The sequence below is a fragment of the Hylobates moloch genome, unplaced genomic scaffold (assembly GCF_009828535.3).
Source record: "Hylobates moloch isolate HMO894 unplaced genomic scaffold, HMol_V3 SCAFFOLD_14, whole genome shotgun sequence".
NCBI lineage: Eukaryota > Metazoa > Chordata > Mammalia > Primates > Hylobatidae > Hylobates > Hylobates moloch.
The window spans coordinates 73,260,429-73,276,756 of record NW_026652289.1 but is presented as its reverse complement, the minus strand read 5'-3'; the positions used below and the strand labels follow the sequence as shown (position 1 = coordinate 73,276,756).

The 16,328-nt window shown below is 46.3% G+C and overlaps 1 protein-coding gene across 2 annotated transcripts in view; it reads right to left on the bottom strand.

Moving 5' to 3' along the window:
- Positions 1–1,732: 1,732 nt before the first annotated feature.
- Positions 1,733–16,328, bottom strand: part of INO80 (INO80 complex ATPase subunit) — a 139,348-nt gene continuing 124,752 nt past the window's right edge. Inside the window, exons 30-36 of one of the 2 annotated variants that reach the window (XM_032176234.2) lie at positions 10,688–10,846; positions 9,952–10,054; positions 8,214–8,302; positions 7,072–7,227; positions 6,637–6,796; positions 5,732–5,947; positions 1,733–3,312 (exon numbers count right to left, since the gene is read on the bottom strand). In XM_032176234.2, the coding sequence (XP_032032125.1) occupies positions 3,095–3,312; positions 5,732–5,947; positions 6,637–6,796; positions 7,072–7,227; positions 8,214–8,302; positions 9,952–10,054; positions 10,688–10,846 (1,101 nt within the window). In that variant the 3' untranslated portion in view covers positions 1,733–3,094. The remainder of the gene's footprint in view (positions 3,313–5,731; positions 5,948–6,636; positions 6,797–7,071; positions 7,228–8,213; positions 8,303–9,951; positions 10,055–10,687; positions 10,847–16,328) is intronic. The other variant, XM_032176235.2, reaches the window with a different exon arrangement.

Genomic DNA, 16,328 nt, shown 5'->3' with positions numbered 1-16,328 from the left:
TGGACACACAATTTCGTGACAACCGGAGGTCTCTGCTTTCTCTAGAACACAACCTGCCTTCTCCTCCCTACCCCACCATCTAAGTGGTCTGAATGTGCACCATGAGGATGGCCATGTGCACCATGCTGAACTGGGCACCCATGGTCAACACGCTGCCTCCCCAGTTGCGGGGTTTCGCGACTCTCTGGCAGTCTCAGAGAAGCGTGGGAAAGCAGCCAAACGGTCTCCATGCCCCTGAGAGGGGCTTAGGAATTAGCTGAGAAAGATGACTAATCCAGGAGTCTGGTGGTCACAATAAAAGGACACAGGCACAGGAAACACTGAGTCCAGGGGTCACAGACTCTTCATGACATATTGCATCTTGGTGGAGGCCACACAGGAGAGGGACAGTAGCAAATCTGAGGCCTTCTCTCATACCTAGCATGCCCAACAGAGGTGTTACCCAGGAGGTGATGGAGAAAATTATGAACAGTTTTAAAATGAAAAAAACAGAACAACAACAACAAAAATGGAGAAAACATATAAGGGATTGATTTTCCCTAGAAATGCTAAGATTTCATTTCCTGTCATCAGCTGTATTAAGCTGGGTAAGAGGAAAAATAAAGTAGTATTTCCTGCACAGGACTTCCTGGCTGGGATGCGGGCATATAAGCAAAGAGCAGAGATTTTTCTGATTGGCAGGGCTGGAAGGCACCCTAGGGCCTTGTTATTCCAGGGGTAGTCCAAGGACTAGCAGCATGGCCATCACCTGGGATCTTGTCAAGAAACTCAGTCTCAAGCCTCAACCTAGACCTTCAGAAACAGAACTTGCATGTTATGATCTCAAGGTGATTTGTATGCACATTAACACTGGAGAAGCGTTGCCTTCAGGGACGATTCAGGTTTCAAATTACTATTTTTTCTTATGAAAAATCTTTACATAGCATGTAAAGGCAGAGCTGCTTGGTTCTGATGTTGGTTTATTCTGTGTGGGGCTTTGGTCAAGTTCACCAGCAAGATAAACAAGATCCAGAGTATCTAATAATGCTACTTGATATCAATGAAGAAAGGCTGATCCCTGTGACTGTGGTGGGCATCAGCTGCCCAGGAGCCAGCCCACCCTGACCAACAGCGTGCAGGGTGAGCAAGGCTAGGGAGGCCACACAGCCAGCATACTTGGGAACCGCATGAGCCCTGCCCAAAAGTGATACAAGAGCTTATCAGTGTTTCACCCAGTCAGAGAAACGCTGGCTGCCAGGCCAGGCTGGGAACTAGTGCTCTTTTCCCAACTATCACGGAGCTAAGTTTTCACAGCCTGGATGTCTCCGGCATCCTTAGGAATGTATTTCACCATTTTCTTTCATGATTCTTAAGAGTGCAGCTAACTTTGACAACACTGTCACTATTAAGATGACCACTACGTAGCTCTGCTTAGTGGCGCCCAGGCCAAGCCGCCCACACCTCAGTCCTGGGGTCTAAGTCCTGAGTCATAAAGAGCCCACCATGGAGACAAGGGCCTTGACCACTGCATGTCAGACACTCGGTCAAGCCTCCTTTCTGATGGCCAGAGGCAAATTCATAAGCCCAATCAATTCTGCTACTGAGGAAACATCCACAGTCCACTCCTTGTCCCACCAACCCGTCCTCTTTGATCACAGGCGAGGGCTCTGCTTTCCCTGTATCCTGCCACATCCACCAAGGGCTCCAGTTTGCCTCCAAGGAGAGGCAGCTGCAAAGACCACAGACACCTCAATTTACATAAAATTATCTCACTCCATTTTATTTAAGATTTTTTTTATCCAGTTAGTAAAAGGAAGATGTGTCTCTCTTTATACATATGTACAAGTTCAGTTATAAAAATAGACAGCACATTCAAAGAGAAAAAAGGCTTGGCATTTTTCTGATTCCCTCTAAATAGCATCTGTACACAGGAGTCTGGGTTTGAGCAGGGGAATCTTAATGATTTAAATTAAATGATTCCCCTATGCCCCCTACTCCAAAAAAAAGTTTTAAAAATCATCTATCTAAACTCAATTCCGCGATTTTCAGGTGTGCAAATTAGAGGCTTGCCCGCCCGGAGGTACCTACTCCACCAGGGACATCAGGCAGGGGCAGGCGGAAACACCTCCCATGCAAACACTGCCCCTCTGTCTCTGCTGGAGGGCAGCAAGCTCCGGCTGGCCAGGCTGGGAGGGCCGGTGCCAAGCCTGCCCCCTCCCTCCGCCCTCTCCACCTCACTCCTGCTGTCCCTTCCTCTCTCAGTGCAATACAGACAGTGCATACAGCCAAGCAGGGGGCTGAAGGACATGAGCAGGGAGACTGTGCATTCAGGATGGGCAAAGGGGAGTCTGCAAGAGGGGCAGTGAGGCTGTCCTGCTGATTGAAGTGGCTCCTGGTCTCTTTACTGGCTTCTGGGAGTCCCCTGGGTGGAAGGTGCTACTGTTGCTGGTAGGATCTGAAGGTTCTCTTGGTGTGAACCATGCAGGACAGGGGAGGAATTGCTGGGAACACAACTGCCTGTGGATACACTTCCTCTAGCCTCTGTCACGCTTAGCAGCCTCCACCATCTCTCGCAGTCACTGCTCTCTTCAATGATGACACTCTGGCAAATGGGGTTCAGAGACCTGGGGAGCTGCCTGAAGACTGTGGACAACAGGTACACAATCTCCTCCCTTACTAGCCCTATGAGAAATCACAATCGTAAGAGAAATCTCTACCATGGAAGGCTCTTCACAGCACCTGCAGAGACTTTGCAAGGGATGTGTCAGAGCCAAAGAGTGGAATGGGGATGGAAACAGTGTGCCTGAGCATCTAAAGGGGGTCTATGTCAGGCTTGCCCCATGAGAGGTTTAAGACTTGGCTATGCAGTTCACTTGAGATGCAGTGCGGCTGATCCCTGCCCTGTGCCTTCCTCCTATAGGCACCCCAGATGCTCCTGATGAGACACAGATGATAAAAGTGCTCACACCATCCACCTGCCTGTCCTTCCCTTGCTGGACATTTCCACTTCTGACTCAGGATGGAAGATGCTGCATGGGGCAAGCCATCCAAAGACCACTGGCAGGTCAGGACTCTAGCCCTGGTTTGGTTGAAGGAAGTCGGAGAGCCCAGATGGTTACCGTCCTCCAGAGGGGTTGGTGCCTTTGCCCTGCTTCCGGACCAGAGAGTCTGGGGCTAGGCTGCTGGTCATGTGGAGGTTCTTGGGAGTCCCAGGAACATTATTTCCCTTGCTCAAAGGGGAACTCAAAGGAGAAGAGGCGCTTGAAGGTCCAAAGTCAGCAAGGCCAGCAGGCCGAACAAGGGATGTCTGCAGAGGACTGCTGGCGGAGATTCCTGTGGGGACGGAGAGAGACAAGAACGTAAGCACCAGTCCCGTGTGAGCTTCCTTGGAGCCTGTGGCCTTGGTTACCAGAGTCTGAGCTGGAGGAGAAGTGGTGGGCAATTCCTCCCTGCCACTCCTTGCTAACTTCTTCTTGGTACGTTTGCTTGCTCTTCCTGTCAACTGTCTTTTCAGTAAGAGGGACAGATTTTTAAGAGAAAACGATACCTACCCAACCCTCTCCATACTACTTCATCCACAGATGGTAAAATGTCCATCTTGACACTCTAGATAGAGCACACATTTTACAATCTGAGACACCAAGGTTACAGGATGAGAGCTGTAACTTACTAGGCACAAACAGGTTTTTCTTTTCTTCTTTCTTGCGACATCACGTGATAAGATGTTTCCTTTTCAATTTCATGCTCCTGTTACTCTCCAGTAAGTCGGGCCAGAGGGTACAAGGCTGCCCACTCTCTATCCTGTGTCTATATTCATAGTTCTCCTTGCGCTGGCAATGGCCACCCCTGCTCTCCAAGGCCTGTGTCACTTCAAGGGCATAGCTCAAATCCCCCATCTTCAGTGATGACTCCCGGGGCAACAGTGAACTTCCCTTTTTCCTACATGAGCCAAATCCACTTACATGTGATAACACATTGTCTAATATGATTCTTCAATTGTTTCATATGTACTGGTTTTACTTTCCAAAAAAGAATTCTAAGTGCTTGATGGGCAGACATGTCTCTCTCCTCATCCACAGTGGAACCGCAGGTACTCTCTGAACCACTCCTTTCCCTTGATTTCCATTTCTAGTTGCCAAGCACTGCTGGTTTTTCTTGTGCTGCCCTACCCCCTCTATCTCCCTCACCCTTCCCGCCCTCTGCTCAGTGCAGGTTCTGAGGAGAAACCCTGATGAGTATATGCAATGCCGCAGCCATTGGTGAGACCCTGCCGCGGCAGCCTTGACTACTGGCATGACTGTTGTTTTCCAAGGATGTGATAAGTTGGCAAAGGGCTAAGAAACACTGGGCGAGGCTATTATACTTCATATTTCCTCTATCATACTTCATATTTCCTGGAAGAACCAATAAATGAAAGCTGAGATTCCTGCAGTAGGAGAAAAGGCAAGTAAACTAACAATTACTGAGCAATTACTACACTCCAAGCACTTTCTATACAAGTATGCCTTTACTTGCTACAACTATGAGCTTAGTATTCTAAGCCCATGTATTGAATGGGAAAAAAGGTCTGTAAGTGGCTCTCTCTTTCTCACCACATTCAAATGTCCTATACTTTATAGCTACAATCATCCTTCACATATCACGGGCACAACAGCCACTTTTTTTCTCAAACTGTCTGCAGCTCCTTGTCACACATCTGCTAAGCTCCTGCCCAGCAGGCCTCGCCATGTGTTTCCAACCTTGACTCCTACTGCTCCTCTTCAGTGGAACCTGCTCAGTGACTCCCAATATGCCTTGGCCACTGCCAACTCTGTCACCAGTCCAAATCCTTCCTCATTCTTCTCCTCCCTTTTGAATACAGACAGGCAACTTACCAGCAGGCCCATGGTTCCCTCTCCTCCTGATCTACAACCACCATGGCTGCTTTCTTTTCATTCCCCTGTATTTTGCCGTGGATTGCTGTTAAGCGTACTGCATGCATGGCTTCCCCTTCTCATTGCTATTATACACTCAGGAGCAAGGTCCATGTGGAATACTCCTTTTTATATTTTTTATTTTTTGAGAGAGTCTTGCTCTGTCACCCAGGCTGGAGTGCAGTGACGTGATCTCGGTGCACTGAAACCTCCACCTCCAGGGTTCAGTCAATTCTTGTGCCTCAGCCTCCCAAGTAGCTGGGACTACAGGCGCACGCCACCATGCCCAGCTAATTTTTTGTGTTTTTTGGTAGAGACAGGGTTTCATCACGTTGGCCAGGCTGGTCTCGAACTCCTGGCCTCAAGTGATTTGCCTGCCTCAGTCTCCCAAAGTGTTGGGATTACAGGTGTGAGCCACTGTGCCCGGCCCATGTGGTATACGGCTATGCACACAGCAGGTGCCTCATATCTAGGTGATAAATCACACAGCTGAATGAATGTTAACTATGCTCATTTAGATTACTAAAATGTGGATCTCAGAAATAAAAGCCTAGGAAGAAAACAAATCCCCAAAGCAAGAAAAATTCAGAATGTTTAAAGTAGTACAGTTCACAATTCAGTTCTCTCTTTTTACAGCTACTTCCAATCCACAGACAGCCCTGTACCATCAGGAGGGCAAGGGGTGAGTCAACAGTGCTTATTACAAAGAAGAAGAACCCCAATTGGGGCTCTAGGAAGAAAGCTCCCGGCTTGAGAGTTTCCTACATGTTCTACCTGACAGTTATTTCTAGACTGTCTCTGACCAGAACAAAGTCTGCAGCCACCCTGGGCTTCTGTACCTTTAGACACGTTGTACCCGTATGCAGCATAGGCAGCTGCAGAGGCCGCTGCAGCCCCGGCTTTGGCTCCTGCCATTGCAGCAGCACTGCCTGCCGTGGACTTTCGGCTCCGGCCCTTCCCTGCTCCTTTGGCTGTGCTTCCTGAACCTTTGGGGCGGCCTCGGCTTCGGGCTGAGTGACCACGTCCTGCAGCTGGCATTTCCTGAATGGAAATTCCTGTGGGAACAAATGGGCCAAAAGGGGTAAAAAAAAAAAAAGTGAATCTCTCCAAGATGTTAACATCATCTTCTCCTGACAGGGAAAGCGGGCTCTTAGGGTGTTTGTTTTAGGACCCATGAGGAGGTCTATGTCTCCACTTAATAATGGCTAGACCACTGAGTCACACAGAATACTAAGAATTCTAAACAATGAAAACATCCTAACTCCTCAAGCTGCTTTTCATTCTGAAGACTAGTTACATTACTCCTGAGTTTCCTCTTTAAATTTGTCCATTACAAAGGGAAGTGACTTGCTACCTGGGACTCATCTGCACACTCTAATGTGCTCTTGCCTTGGAGAGTCAAATTTTACCCTTGAGTTTTGAACCCAGAGCTCCCCAAGAAATGGCAGCAACACTAGGCCCCACACGGCAAAGTGAGGAAAGGCCCAGAAAAGCTAACATTAATTAAAAATTAGCAAAAATAATGGTGAATCTGAAAGTTGGGGATGACTGGAAAACAACAAGTTTTAAATCTTTATAAAGTTCTTATTTTGCTTTCCCTAAACCTCATTTCTTCATTTCACTTGACAAAGCTATTGAAAGAATAAAAATACCATTATCCTAGAAGGAATCAGGACCTTACCCACAACCAAACCAGTGCTGGGCAATGGACCAGGCCCAAGCTGTACAAGACAGCAGCAATTACCATTCATGGTATCTGAGACGGAGCCTGTTATGGATGCGGGAGAGTTGGTAGCTCGAGACTGAGGGGCTGAGGAGGCTGGGTCATCCACAATGACCAGCATGTCACTGCTGCTCTCGTCCAGGGGAATGGAGCCAGTGTGCAGCTCACTGCTGATGGAGATCTAGAAGAGGAAGGGTTAAGATCATTACTACTCCCTGTGCTCACCGCCCATGGCCTTGCACCCAGCTAGGAACATGCTTCACAGTTGAGGCTGCTTTGGCTTCTGAGAAACCAACCTGTCCTCATTTGTTTTTCTCCTTACAGACCTCATGTGCAACCTACTTCAACAAGGCTGGAGAGCTCCAGGAGAAGCAAAGACTGCCCAGCAGTGTGTCCCTGCTATACGGTCAGGACACTCCTTACTGCTGTGATGCAGGCATCTAAAAGGAGCCTCACCTCACTGAAAGGGCTTGGCATGGCTGAGTCCACGCTAATGAAGGAGTCATCTCCGTCAGCAGAGAGGTTGGAGTTATCAGCCGAGGGAACAAATGGCATCACCAAGTTCACACCCTCTTTTCTCCTTTTCCCATCCAATTCATCTTCCTTTTTCTTCTGGGAACACACGGATAAATATGGAAAACGTGAGGATGTACCCCAAAAGAAAAGCGGGATTTGGGAAGAAACGGATAACAGAACTTTTATTCTTTAGTTTATAAACTTCTCAATTAGCATATTTTTAAGGAAGAAAAACTGCATAAGGAAGAAGGGATAGCTAAACAGGAGTTTATGTGTATTTCAGTCGAGTACTGTGGCACATGCCTATAATTCCAACTACTTAGGAGGCTGAGGTGGGAGGATTGCTTGAGCCCAGAAATTGGACCCCAGCTCAAAAGAAAAAAAAAAAAAGAGCTTATGAATATCTGCCACAATAATAGAGTTTAAAGTTGGGGCAGTCACACTGAACCAGAGCCACACCAACCCTGATCCTCATGGGGTGAAGAGCCTCACCAGCCGCTGGCACATCCAGCACTTATTGAGGCTGACTGAATGCAGTCCCACAAAAGAGAGGGCCAATGCTTTCAATATATTTTCTACATATCTGTTTTTCTTTTTAAGACAGTTCAAATCCTTGGTGTGAACTGGAGAAAAAGAGATGGACAGACATTTAGAAATAAGACAGGGGTTTATTTTTCTAGTGACAGATGACACTGAGAGGTACACTAGCAGAATTATGGTAGGTTTTGGATCTCATGACCTCTTTGGCCCTTTCTAAGATTCTACGGAGCCTAATAACATAAGTAAGTAATGCTGATCTTAGTCACATTTTAGCCGTACACGCTTTGTAACAGCCCTGACAAATGGTTTCCATAATTAAACTGTGACCACTGTAAGGGTGAGTTTGTGTGGGGAGTACAGCTCTACCAAGGCCACATTTCTCCGGAGCAAAGCATGAGTCAGCCCAGAAATGTAGCTGATCATACACAGCTGGAGCTTGATAGCAACCAGTAACCAAGATGAGAAGCCATGTACCCCAAAGCCTTTTTGGTAAGCACCCCAGGCCCCATTAGCCCCTATCCACCATTCCAGGCTGGAGATACCTTCTCTGCATACTTTTCCCGCTTCCGCTTGCGCTCTTTCACTCGGTTGGTTTCCTCCTGTTGCCGTTTCTCTTCCTGCCGCAGCCTCACTATCAAGAAAATAAATTAAGACCTGATGAAGCACCTGTGGTAATCATGATCCTCACTCTCTTAATTAAGGTGGCCATATCCCCTGATGTTTATTTTCCAAGGTATCACTTCTATCTGTTTAAGGCAGATAACCAGTGGTTTTCTAACTTGGATTCTCAACTTTGGGTTTAAACCACACTCTATTTAAGTATTATGGGCTGGCTCGGTGTGGTGACTCACGTCTGTAATCCTAGCACTTTGGGAGGCTGGGGCAGGCTGATGGTTTAAGCCCAGGAGCTTGAGACCAGCCGGGCCAACATGGTGAAACCCCATCTCTAGAAAAATACAAAAATTAGCCAGGCACAGTGGTATGCACCTGGGTCCCAGCTACCCCAGAGGCTGAGTCGGGAGGACTGCCTGAGCCCAGGAAATGGAGGTTGTGGTGAGCCAAGACTGTGCCACTGCACTCCAGCCTGGGCAACACAGCGAAACTCTGTCTCAAAAAAAATTATTATAGGCCTTTCCTCATGTTATTCTTTTTCCCTTTTTCATTTCAGCCTTTTAATATCTCTGCTTTGCACACATTGAGCATGGCTGTAGAGTTCTGAAAGGTTTTAGAAGGTGCTGGCAAATATGAACTTATTTTCTGCTGTAATGCTGTGGAAGGCTTCAGAGGTTCACAGGATGAACCTGAAACCCAATGCTCTCGAGAGCCAGAAAACACATGGGAGGAGGGTTTGTATGGTTACAGCTGCATGCTTCTCCAACTTTTACATAAAAACATTTTTTCTGGGCAGAAGAGCAAATTCACTACTGCTAAGGAGTCAGGTACCTTCCTTGTGCAAGCTACATTATTTGAAGCCACATTTACCTTTAAAATACACATAAATTTTGCCTTCTACTCCACAACGCTTTTTTTTTCTTTTTTGAGATGCAGTCTTGCTCTTGTTGTCCAGGCTGGAGTGCAATGGCACGATCTTGGCTCACTGCAACCTCTGCCTCCCAGCTTCAAGGGATTCTCCTGCCTCAGCCTCCCAAGTAGCTGAGATTACACGTGCCCACCACCACGCCTGACTAATGTTTGTATTTTTAGTAGAGATGGGGTTTCACCAGGTTTGCCAGGCTAGTCTTGGAACTCCTGACCTCGTGATCCACCTGCCTCGGCCTCCCAAAGTGCTGGGATTACAGGTGTGAGCCATCTTGTGGTTGTTTTTTTTTTTTTTTTTAAAGATGGAGTTTCACTCTTGTTGCCCAGGCTGGAGTGCAATGGCATGATCTCGGCTCACTGCAATCTCCACCTCCTGGGTTCAAGCAATTCTCCTGCCTTGGCCTCCCAAAGTGCTGGAATTACAGGTGCCCGCTACCATGCCGAAATAATTTTTTTGTATTTTTAGTAGAGGTGGGGTTTCACAACATTGGCCAGGCTGGTCTCAAACTCCTGACCTCAGGTGATCTGCCCACCTTGGCCTCCCAAAGTGCTGGAATTAGAGGCGTGAGCCACCATGCCTGGCCTACAACACATTCTTATTTGAGTTTTTATATAAAATATGAGCACAAAAATACTTTCCCTAAATACAGCCTTTGGCTTTGCCTACCCTTGGCACACAGCCAAGTACCTCTTCCATTCTCAGATACATGAGGGGAGTGTATAGAGGTTTAGAGTACATACGTTTCTTCTCCAACTCTTCGTCGTCTAGAAGAAGACTAACCACCTCTTTGGGTTTCAAGGTATCTGGTTTGAAGTTCCCACCTGAAATCACCATCCGCTGAATCTACACCAAAGCAGATCAAAATGTCACCTCCAGGCATCCATTCCCTTATGGCAAATATCCAGAAAAAGATACACATCGTTCTCAACCCACTCCTCAGGGGAGGCCTCTGGTTTCCTATTTCTTCTTTTCTCCCTTTTCATTTCAGTTCATCTGACTGGCTCATCCAGATTATTTGTCCGACAGAAGGAAAACAGTAACTTCTTTGCTTGGAACTGCTAACTGCTAACTAGAAAATCTAAGGCTACTGAATCAGGATGGAAAAAAACAAAAAATAACTAACAAATTTGGCATACAATTCAGAGGCAGATAAGCTGAGAGTACTAGGATAGGAACTCAAAAATGTCAATCCTTCTTCCTCTGAATGCAAGAGGCCATTACTGGTGCCAGTCTCCACAAGAACAACAGCTGGATCCAGGATATGGAAACCATTCTAGGGGAAAGGGAATGAGGCATGGCCAGGGAAGTCAAGACTGCTATTGCATGGGATCTGATTTTATTTTCTATTCAGAAGAAATTGTAGTTTCGTCAGGACCAACGAAAGGCAAGAGAGTTTTAAATAGTCTCAATGCATTCAATGTGGTTGGACTTTCTGTTTGCTCCACCAGTGTAGGAATTTCTTTCCCTTGTGCTTACCTCACTCTTCTCCTTGGCTCTTTGCAGAATGCGTTCTTCAATGGTGCCTTTACAGATGAGCCGATACACGGTAACCTGCTTTGTCTGCCCTAAGCGGTGGGCCCTGTCCATGGCCTGCTGGTCCACAGTGGGGTTCCAGTCGCTATCATAGAAAATCACCTGTATAGAATATAGCAAAAACTGAAGCACTCTTAGGGAAGGACCAGAAATTCTGAGAGTGACCCAGCCAATTGTCTGTTTGCAATAGTTTGGTGTCAGTAGGGTCTGATTCCTTTCTATGATATTGAGCTAAGATACATCTTCTTAGAAGATACAAAGCTGTTCCTTCACATGCCCTGAGCAAAAGATACATACTCCTGTTTTATGTTTTTCAGTTTTCACTTAAAAAGAGAGTGGCAATAATATTAATAGTTAAAATGTAGTGTTTAGTACATTAATGACATTAACGGTTAACACTTATAGTGCATTGTTCTAAGTGCATTAACTCATTTAAATCCCAGAATTATCACTGTTATTTGTGCTGAGAAAAAAAATCCCATAATCATCATTATTAAATACTGTTAAGACTCACATATTTTATAGTTTAGGAAAATGAGGCACAAATGAGCTAGACAATTTATCCAAGTTCACATTGGCTAACTAAGCACCACTGCTCCCAACTCTTCACAACGCTGAGGTGGGAGGATTGCTTGAGCCTGGGAGGCAGAGGTTGCGGTGAGCCGAGATTGCACCACTGCACTCTAGCCTGGGTGACAGAGCGATACCCTGTCTCAAAAACAAAACAAAACAGGTCAGGTGCAGTGGCTCACGCCTGTAATCCCAGCACTTTGGGAAGCTGAGGTAGGTGGATCACCTGAGGTCAGGAGTTTGAGACCAGCCTGGCCAACATGGTGAAACCCCATCTCTACTAAAAATACAAAAACTAACCAGGCTTGGTGGCTCACACCTGTAATCCCATCACTTTGGGAGGCCAAGGCAGGTGGACTACTTGACGTCAGGAGTTGGAGACCAGCCTGGCTAACATGGTGAAACCCCATCTCTACTAAAAATACAAAAATTAGCTGGGTGTGGCAGTGCGCGCCCGCAATCCCAGCTACCTGGGAGGCTAAGGTAGGGGAATTGCTTGAACCTGGGAGGCGGAGGTTGCAGTGAGCCGACACCGCACCACTGCACTCCAGCCTGGGCGACAGAGTGAGCCTCTGTCTCAAAAAAAAAAAAAAAAAAAAAATTAGCTAGGTGTGGTGGCAGGCACCTGTGATCCCAGCTACTCAGGAGGCTGAGGCAGGAGAACTGCTTGAACACAGGAGGCGGAGAGTGCAGTGAGCTGAGATCATGCCATTGCACTCCAGTCTGGGCGACAAGAGAGAAACTCTGTCATAAAACAAAACAAAACAAAACAAAACACTGGGGCTATCTTGGAAACAGGCATAGCTTTCCCTAGAATTCTCAGGCTCTCATCAACAGTCATTTACTAGCCCATGAATTCCCGGGATGGAATGTTTAAAGGGTTCTCTGGAAGTGACTTCTAGTTTGCTGAGCAACAAACAAATTAACAACAAAATGTATCACCACTAAGTGATCCTAAAACAAACTCCTCGGTCCTCAACACTTGAGGCTACCATCCAACATGGCGGACCAGTTCAAAATGGCCCTCATATCTCATGTGTTGTCCTTTATATCCAATCACAAGTCACCAAATCCAGCCACTGCTTCAAAAATGAACCTGTCCTTTCTACAGTCCCACTGTTACCATTCTAGACCAGGCCCTCACAACCTACATCTGGATTAGCACTCTGTTACATCAGCAGGACTCTTAGATCTCAGTCTCTTTCCTCTTCAGTCTACCTTGCCTACCACTGTGGGCCACTCCAGCTCTCTGCCAGTTACACATCTGCCTCAGCCTCCTGAGTAGCTGGGATCACAGGTGCCTGCCACCATGTCCAAACTCTCCTAAATAATCAGGCCCTGCTATAGAGAGCCAACTTTATTTCCTATTCTTTCCTAGCACAAATATGCCCTTTCCCTTTAGTCAGATGGGTCTCTTCAGTGGTCCTGGCTTATAATACATTTGTGTATACCTCTTTTTGCTCAAGCTGTTTCTCTGAACTAGAATCCCAAAACTCTTCTTTATTGGTCCTTTCAGGTTTAGTTCAAGCTTCCAGGAAGCTCTGCCTGTTTTCTCTTGCCTGTAATAATGTCTCCTTTTCTTATCCCTCTTCCCCCTGGATTCCTATTAGAAATAATAATGGCTAAAATTTGTTGGGTACTTATGAGCCCGAGACTAGTATGCATATATATCTCACTGAATTCTCAAAAAAAAAATCCTATGTCTATCCTCCATCTCACAAGCAAGGAAGAGACTGGTCTGAGATCACAGCAATGGGCTGGGGTGGGGAGTGACCTAACAGTCTCCCTCCACAACCTACAGTAGTAACAATACTTGGCATTGCCTACCTACCTTGGTCCAAGTCCCCACTTAATCACTAACTTCTATGGTGTCAATTATTTCATGTGTACTATTTGAAAGAGTGAGTCTTCTTTCTTGAAACTGTTTCTGTCTGTCTCTCTCTTTTTCTTTTCTGAGACAGGGTCTTGCTCTGTCATCCAGGCTGAAGTACAGTGGCATGATCTTGGCTCACTGCAGCCCCAAACTCCTGGGCTCAAGCAATCCTACCATCTCAGCTTCCCAAAGTGTTGGAATTACAGGTATGAGCCACTGCACCTGGCCAAAATGGTTTCCCTCCATTTTTAGCACAGGTTAGAATCCTTGGGAAGAACAATGCAAACTGCCGGCCAAAGAAAGTCACTGTGAAAGCTTATTGTTAATCTAGTGTCCTGCAAACCTAAGATTTAGAAGTGCACAATGCTTGTTGCCTCTAGAGGAACTTAACAAACCTGACCACAGGACATTTTGGAGTTTCAGAGGACATACAAACTTCCAGAAGACCAAGTTTGAACTTTCAGGGAGAACAGAGCTAACAAAAATGAAGACCTTCAGTTGGACTAGAGGACAACATTACTTGCCCAGTGTACTTTTTTTCATCTTTTTTTCTGGTTCATGTTTTCCCATGATGCCCCATGTATTTAAAATGACCACACATGTGGAATTTGAGGGCTGATGTCACACCCAAAAGACAGTATCTTGAGCTGTCTAAGCTTGAGGCTATGGTTCAGCATGAATTCATAATGTGGGGATGTGGGTGGTGGAGGTGGGTGGAGGGAGAGCCATATTATGAATTGTTTCATAGGTACTGTCTTAACATTCACATTTTTTCCTAGAAGACCCAGTGGCAACCAAACCTGATTCAACTTGTGTTCTTTTGAGCTCATGAACAATAAGATTAAAGCCTAAGGAGATGGGTTTACAATCTTAACTTCAAAAATCTCCAAATATAGAAGATATTTATCCTTTAAATGGATTCCAAGAGGTGGGGAATTTGGGAGGAAAAGAGAAAAAGATAGGATTGTTTAGAAAAATACTTATGCAGCGGAAAATATGAAATACGTACAAACTAACAGGTTAAGAAAAAGAGTGACAGAACTAAAAACCAAGACAGATGTATGGTTACCATCTAATCTAACACTGAATTAACCATGATGTGAACTGGAGGGAGTGGTGAGGGAGACAATGCACCACAGCGGGACAGGGATGATGCCTATATTTGGCAGTCGGGTTTATGGAGCTCAGTGAGACATTCCAGAAAAAAACAAGTAACAATTAAAGGATTAGAACAACTGATTTAACTAGGAAAGATTAAGGCAAGTCAATCCACAAAGCGTGGCCCAGCAATGACTAAGGAGAAATAATAGTCAATGCCTTCATGATGTTGTAAACACCAAGCAGGGCAGGCACAGGGGAAGCGAGGTGAGTTACCATGCAGTAGAGGGGCCTGGCTGTATAGGTCAATGAGAAGGAGTTTCAGGGGATGAGAGAGTGAGATTTAAAACAGGAAAATTTCTTTTTTTTTTTTTTTTGAGACGGAGCCTTGCTCTGTCGCCCAGGCTGGAGTGCAGTGGCGAGATGTTGGCTCACTGCAAGCTCTGCCTCCCGGGTTCACGCCATTCTCCTGCCTCAGCCTCCCCAGCAGCTGGGACTACAGGCGCCCGCCACCATGCCCGGCTCATTTTTTGCATTTTTAGTAGAGATAGGGTTTCACTGTGTTAGCCAGGATGGTCTCGATCTCCTGACCTTGTGATCCGCCAGCCTCGGCCTCCCAAAGTGCTGGGATTACAGGCGTGAGCCACCACGCCCTGCTTAAACAGGAAAATTTCTAGAGGAACAACTGGGAAAAGTTGGACCAACACTTGGAGGGTGGAGCTTTTTCTCTCAAGAGAATGAGCGGAGGTTCGGCCTCTGCAGAGGGCTAAAAGCTGTCCTGTGGCCGGGCGCGGTGGCTCACGCTTGTAATCCCAGCACTTTGGGAGGCTGAGGCGGGCGGATCACGAGATCAGGAGATCGAGACCACGGTGAACCCCCGTCTCTACTAAAAATACAAAACATTAGCCAGGCGTGGTGGCGGGCGCCTGTAGTCACAGCTACTCGGAGAGGCTGAGGCAGGAGAATGGCGTGAACCCAGGAGGCAGAGCTTGCAGTGAGCCGAGATCATGCCACTGCACTCCAGCCCGGGCGACAGAGCCTCTCTCTCTCCCCAGAATCAAAAAAAAAAAAAGCTGTTCTGTGAGACAGGACTTCTTGAATCTCTGCAAAGGGAGAAAAGCTCTTCATTCTCACTACACATAAGCATTTAAAACAGGTCTGACATAGAAACACAAACAGTGCAGTTTATAGCAACCCCTTACTAAACAGAGTCAAATGCAAAGATAACCCTACTTCAGGAAGCATATACAATGACACAGTAAAAGGCAGCTGCCACACATCATTTGCTAAAACCATGTTTTTACTAACAGAGTAGGCCAGACAGAGTCTCACTATTTATAAATACATTTTTACATATGCATTCTCAATCATAAGACATTAGGTTTTTCCGGACATTTTTAGGTCAATTAATCTCTTCCTTGTCCATAAATGGTTCTGGGGAAATCCCAAAGCTAAATAAATCTCAGGGCAAAGGAAAAATGCCAGACAAGCAGCTAAACCTACTGTTTCTCTAGCAACACACACACACAGTATATCCTCAGAATTAATTTCAATCTTGCTGTCTCATTTTTCTAAGAACTATTCCAGGAGCTTCTGATTTACAAGTGAATCCCCAAGCCCTTCCCCCAAAATTAAAATGTAAATTATTTCAGAATTCAGAAATCAGAGTATTCAGAGCCTTTCTTTTTTTCTTGAGACAGGGGCTCTCTGTGTTGCCCATGTTGGAGTGCAGCAGCACAATCACAGCTCACTGCAGTCTTGACCTTCTGGGCCCAAGCAAACCTCCCACCTCAGCCTCCCGAGTATCTGGGATCACAGGCATGTGCCACCATGCCTGACTAATTTAAAAAACTTGTTTGTACAGATGGGGTCTTCCTATGTTGCCCAGGCTGGTTCCAAACATCTGCCATCAAGCAATCCACTCACATCAGCCTCCCAAACTGCAGGGATTACAGGCATGAGCCACCATGCCCAGCCTAGAGCCCCTTTCTGGCCTTCAGGATGAAAAAAGAATTCCTACTCTTATTCCTCTACTTATGGATC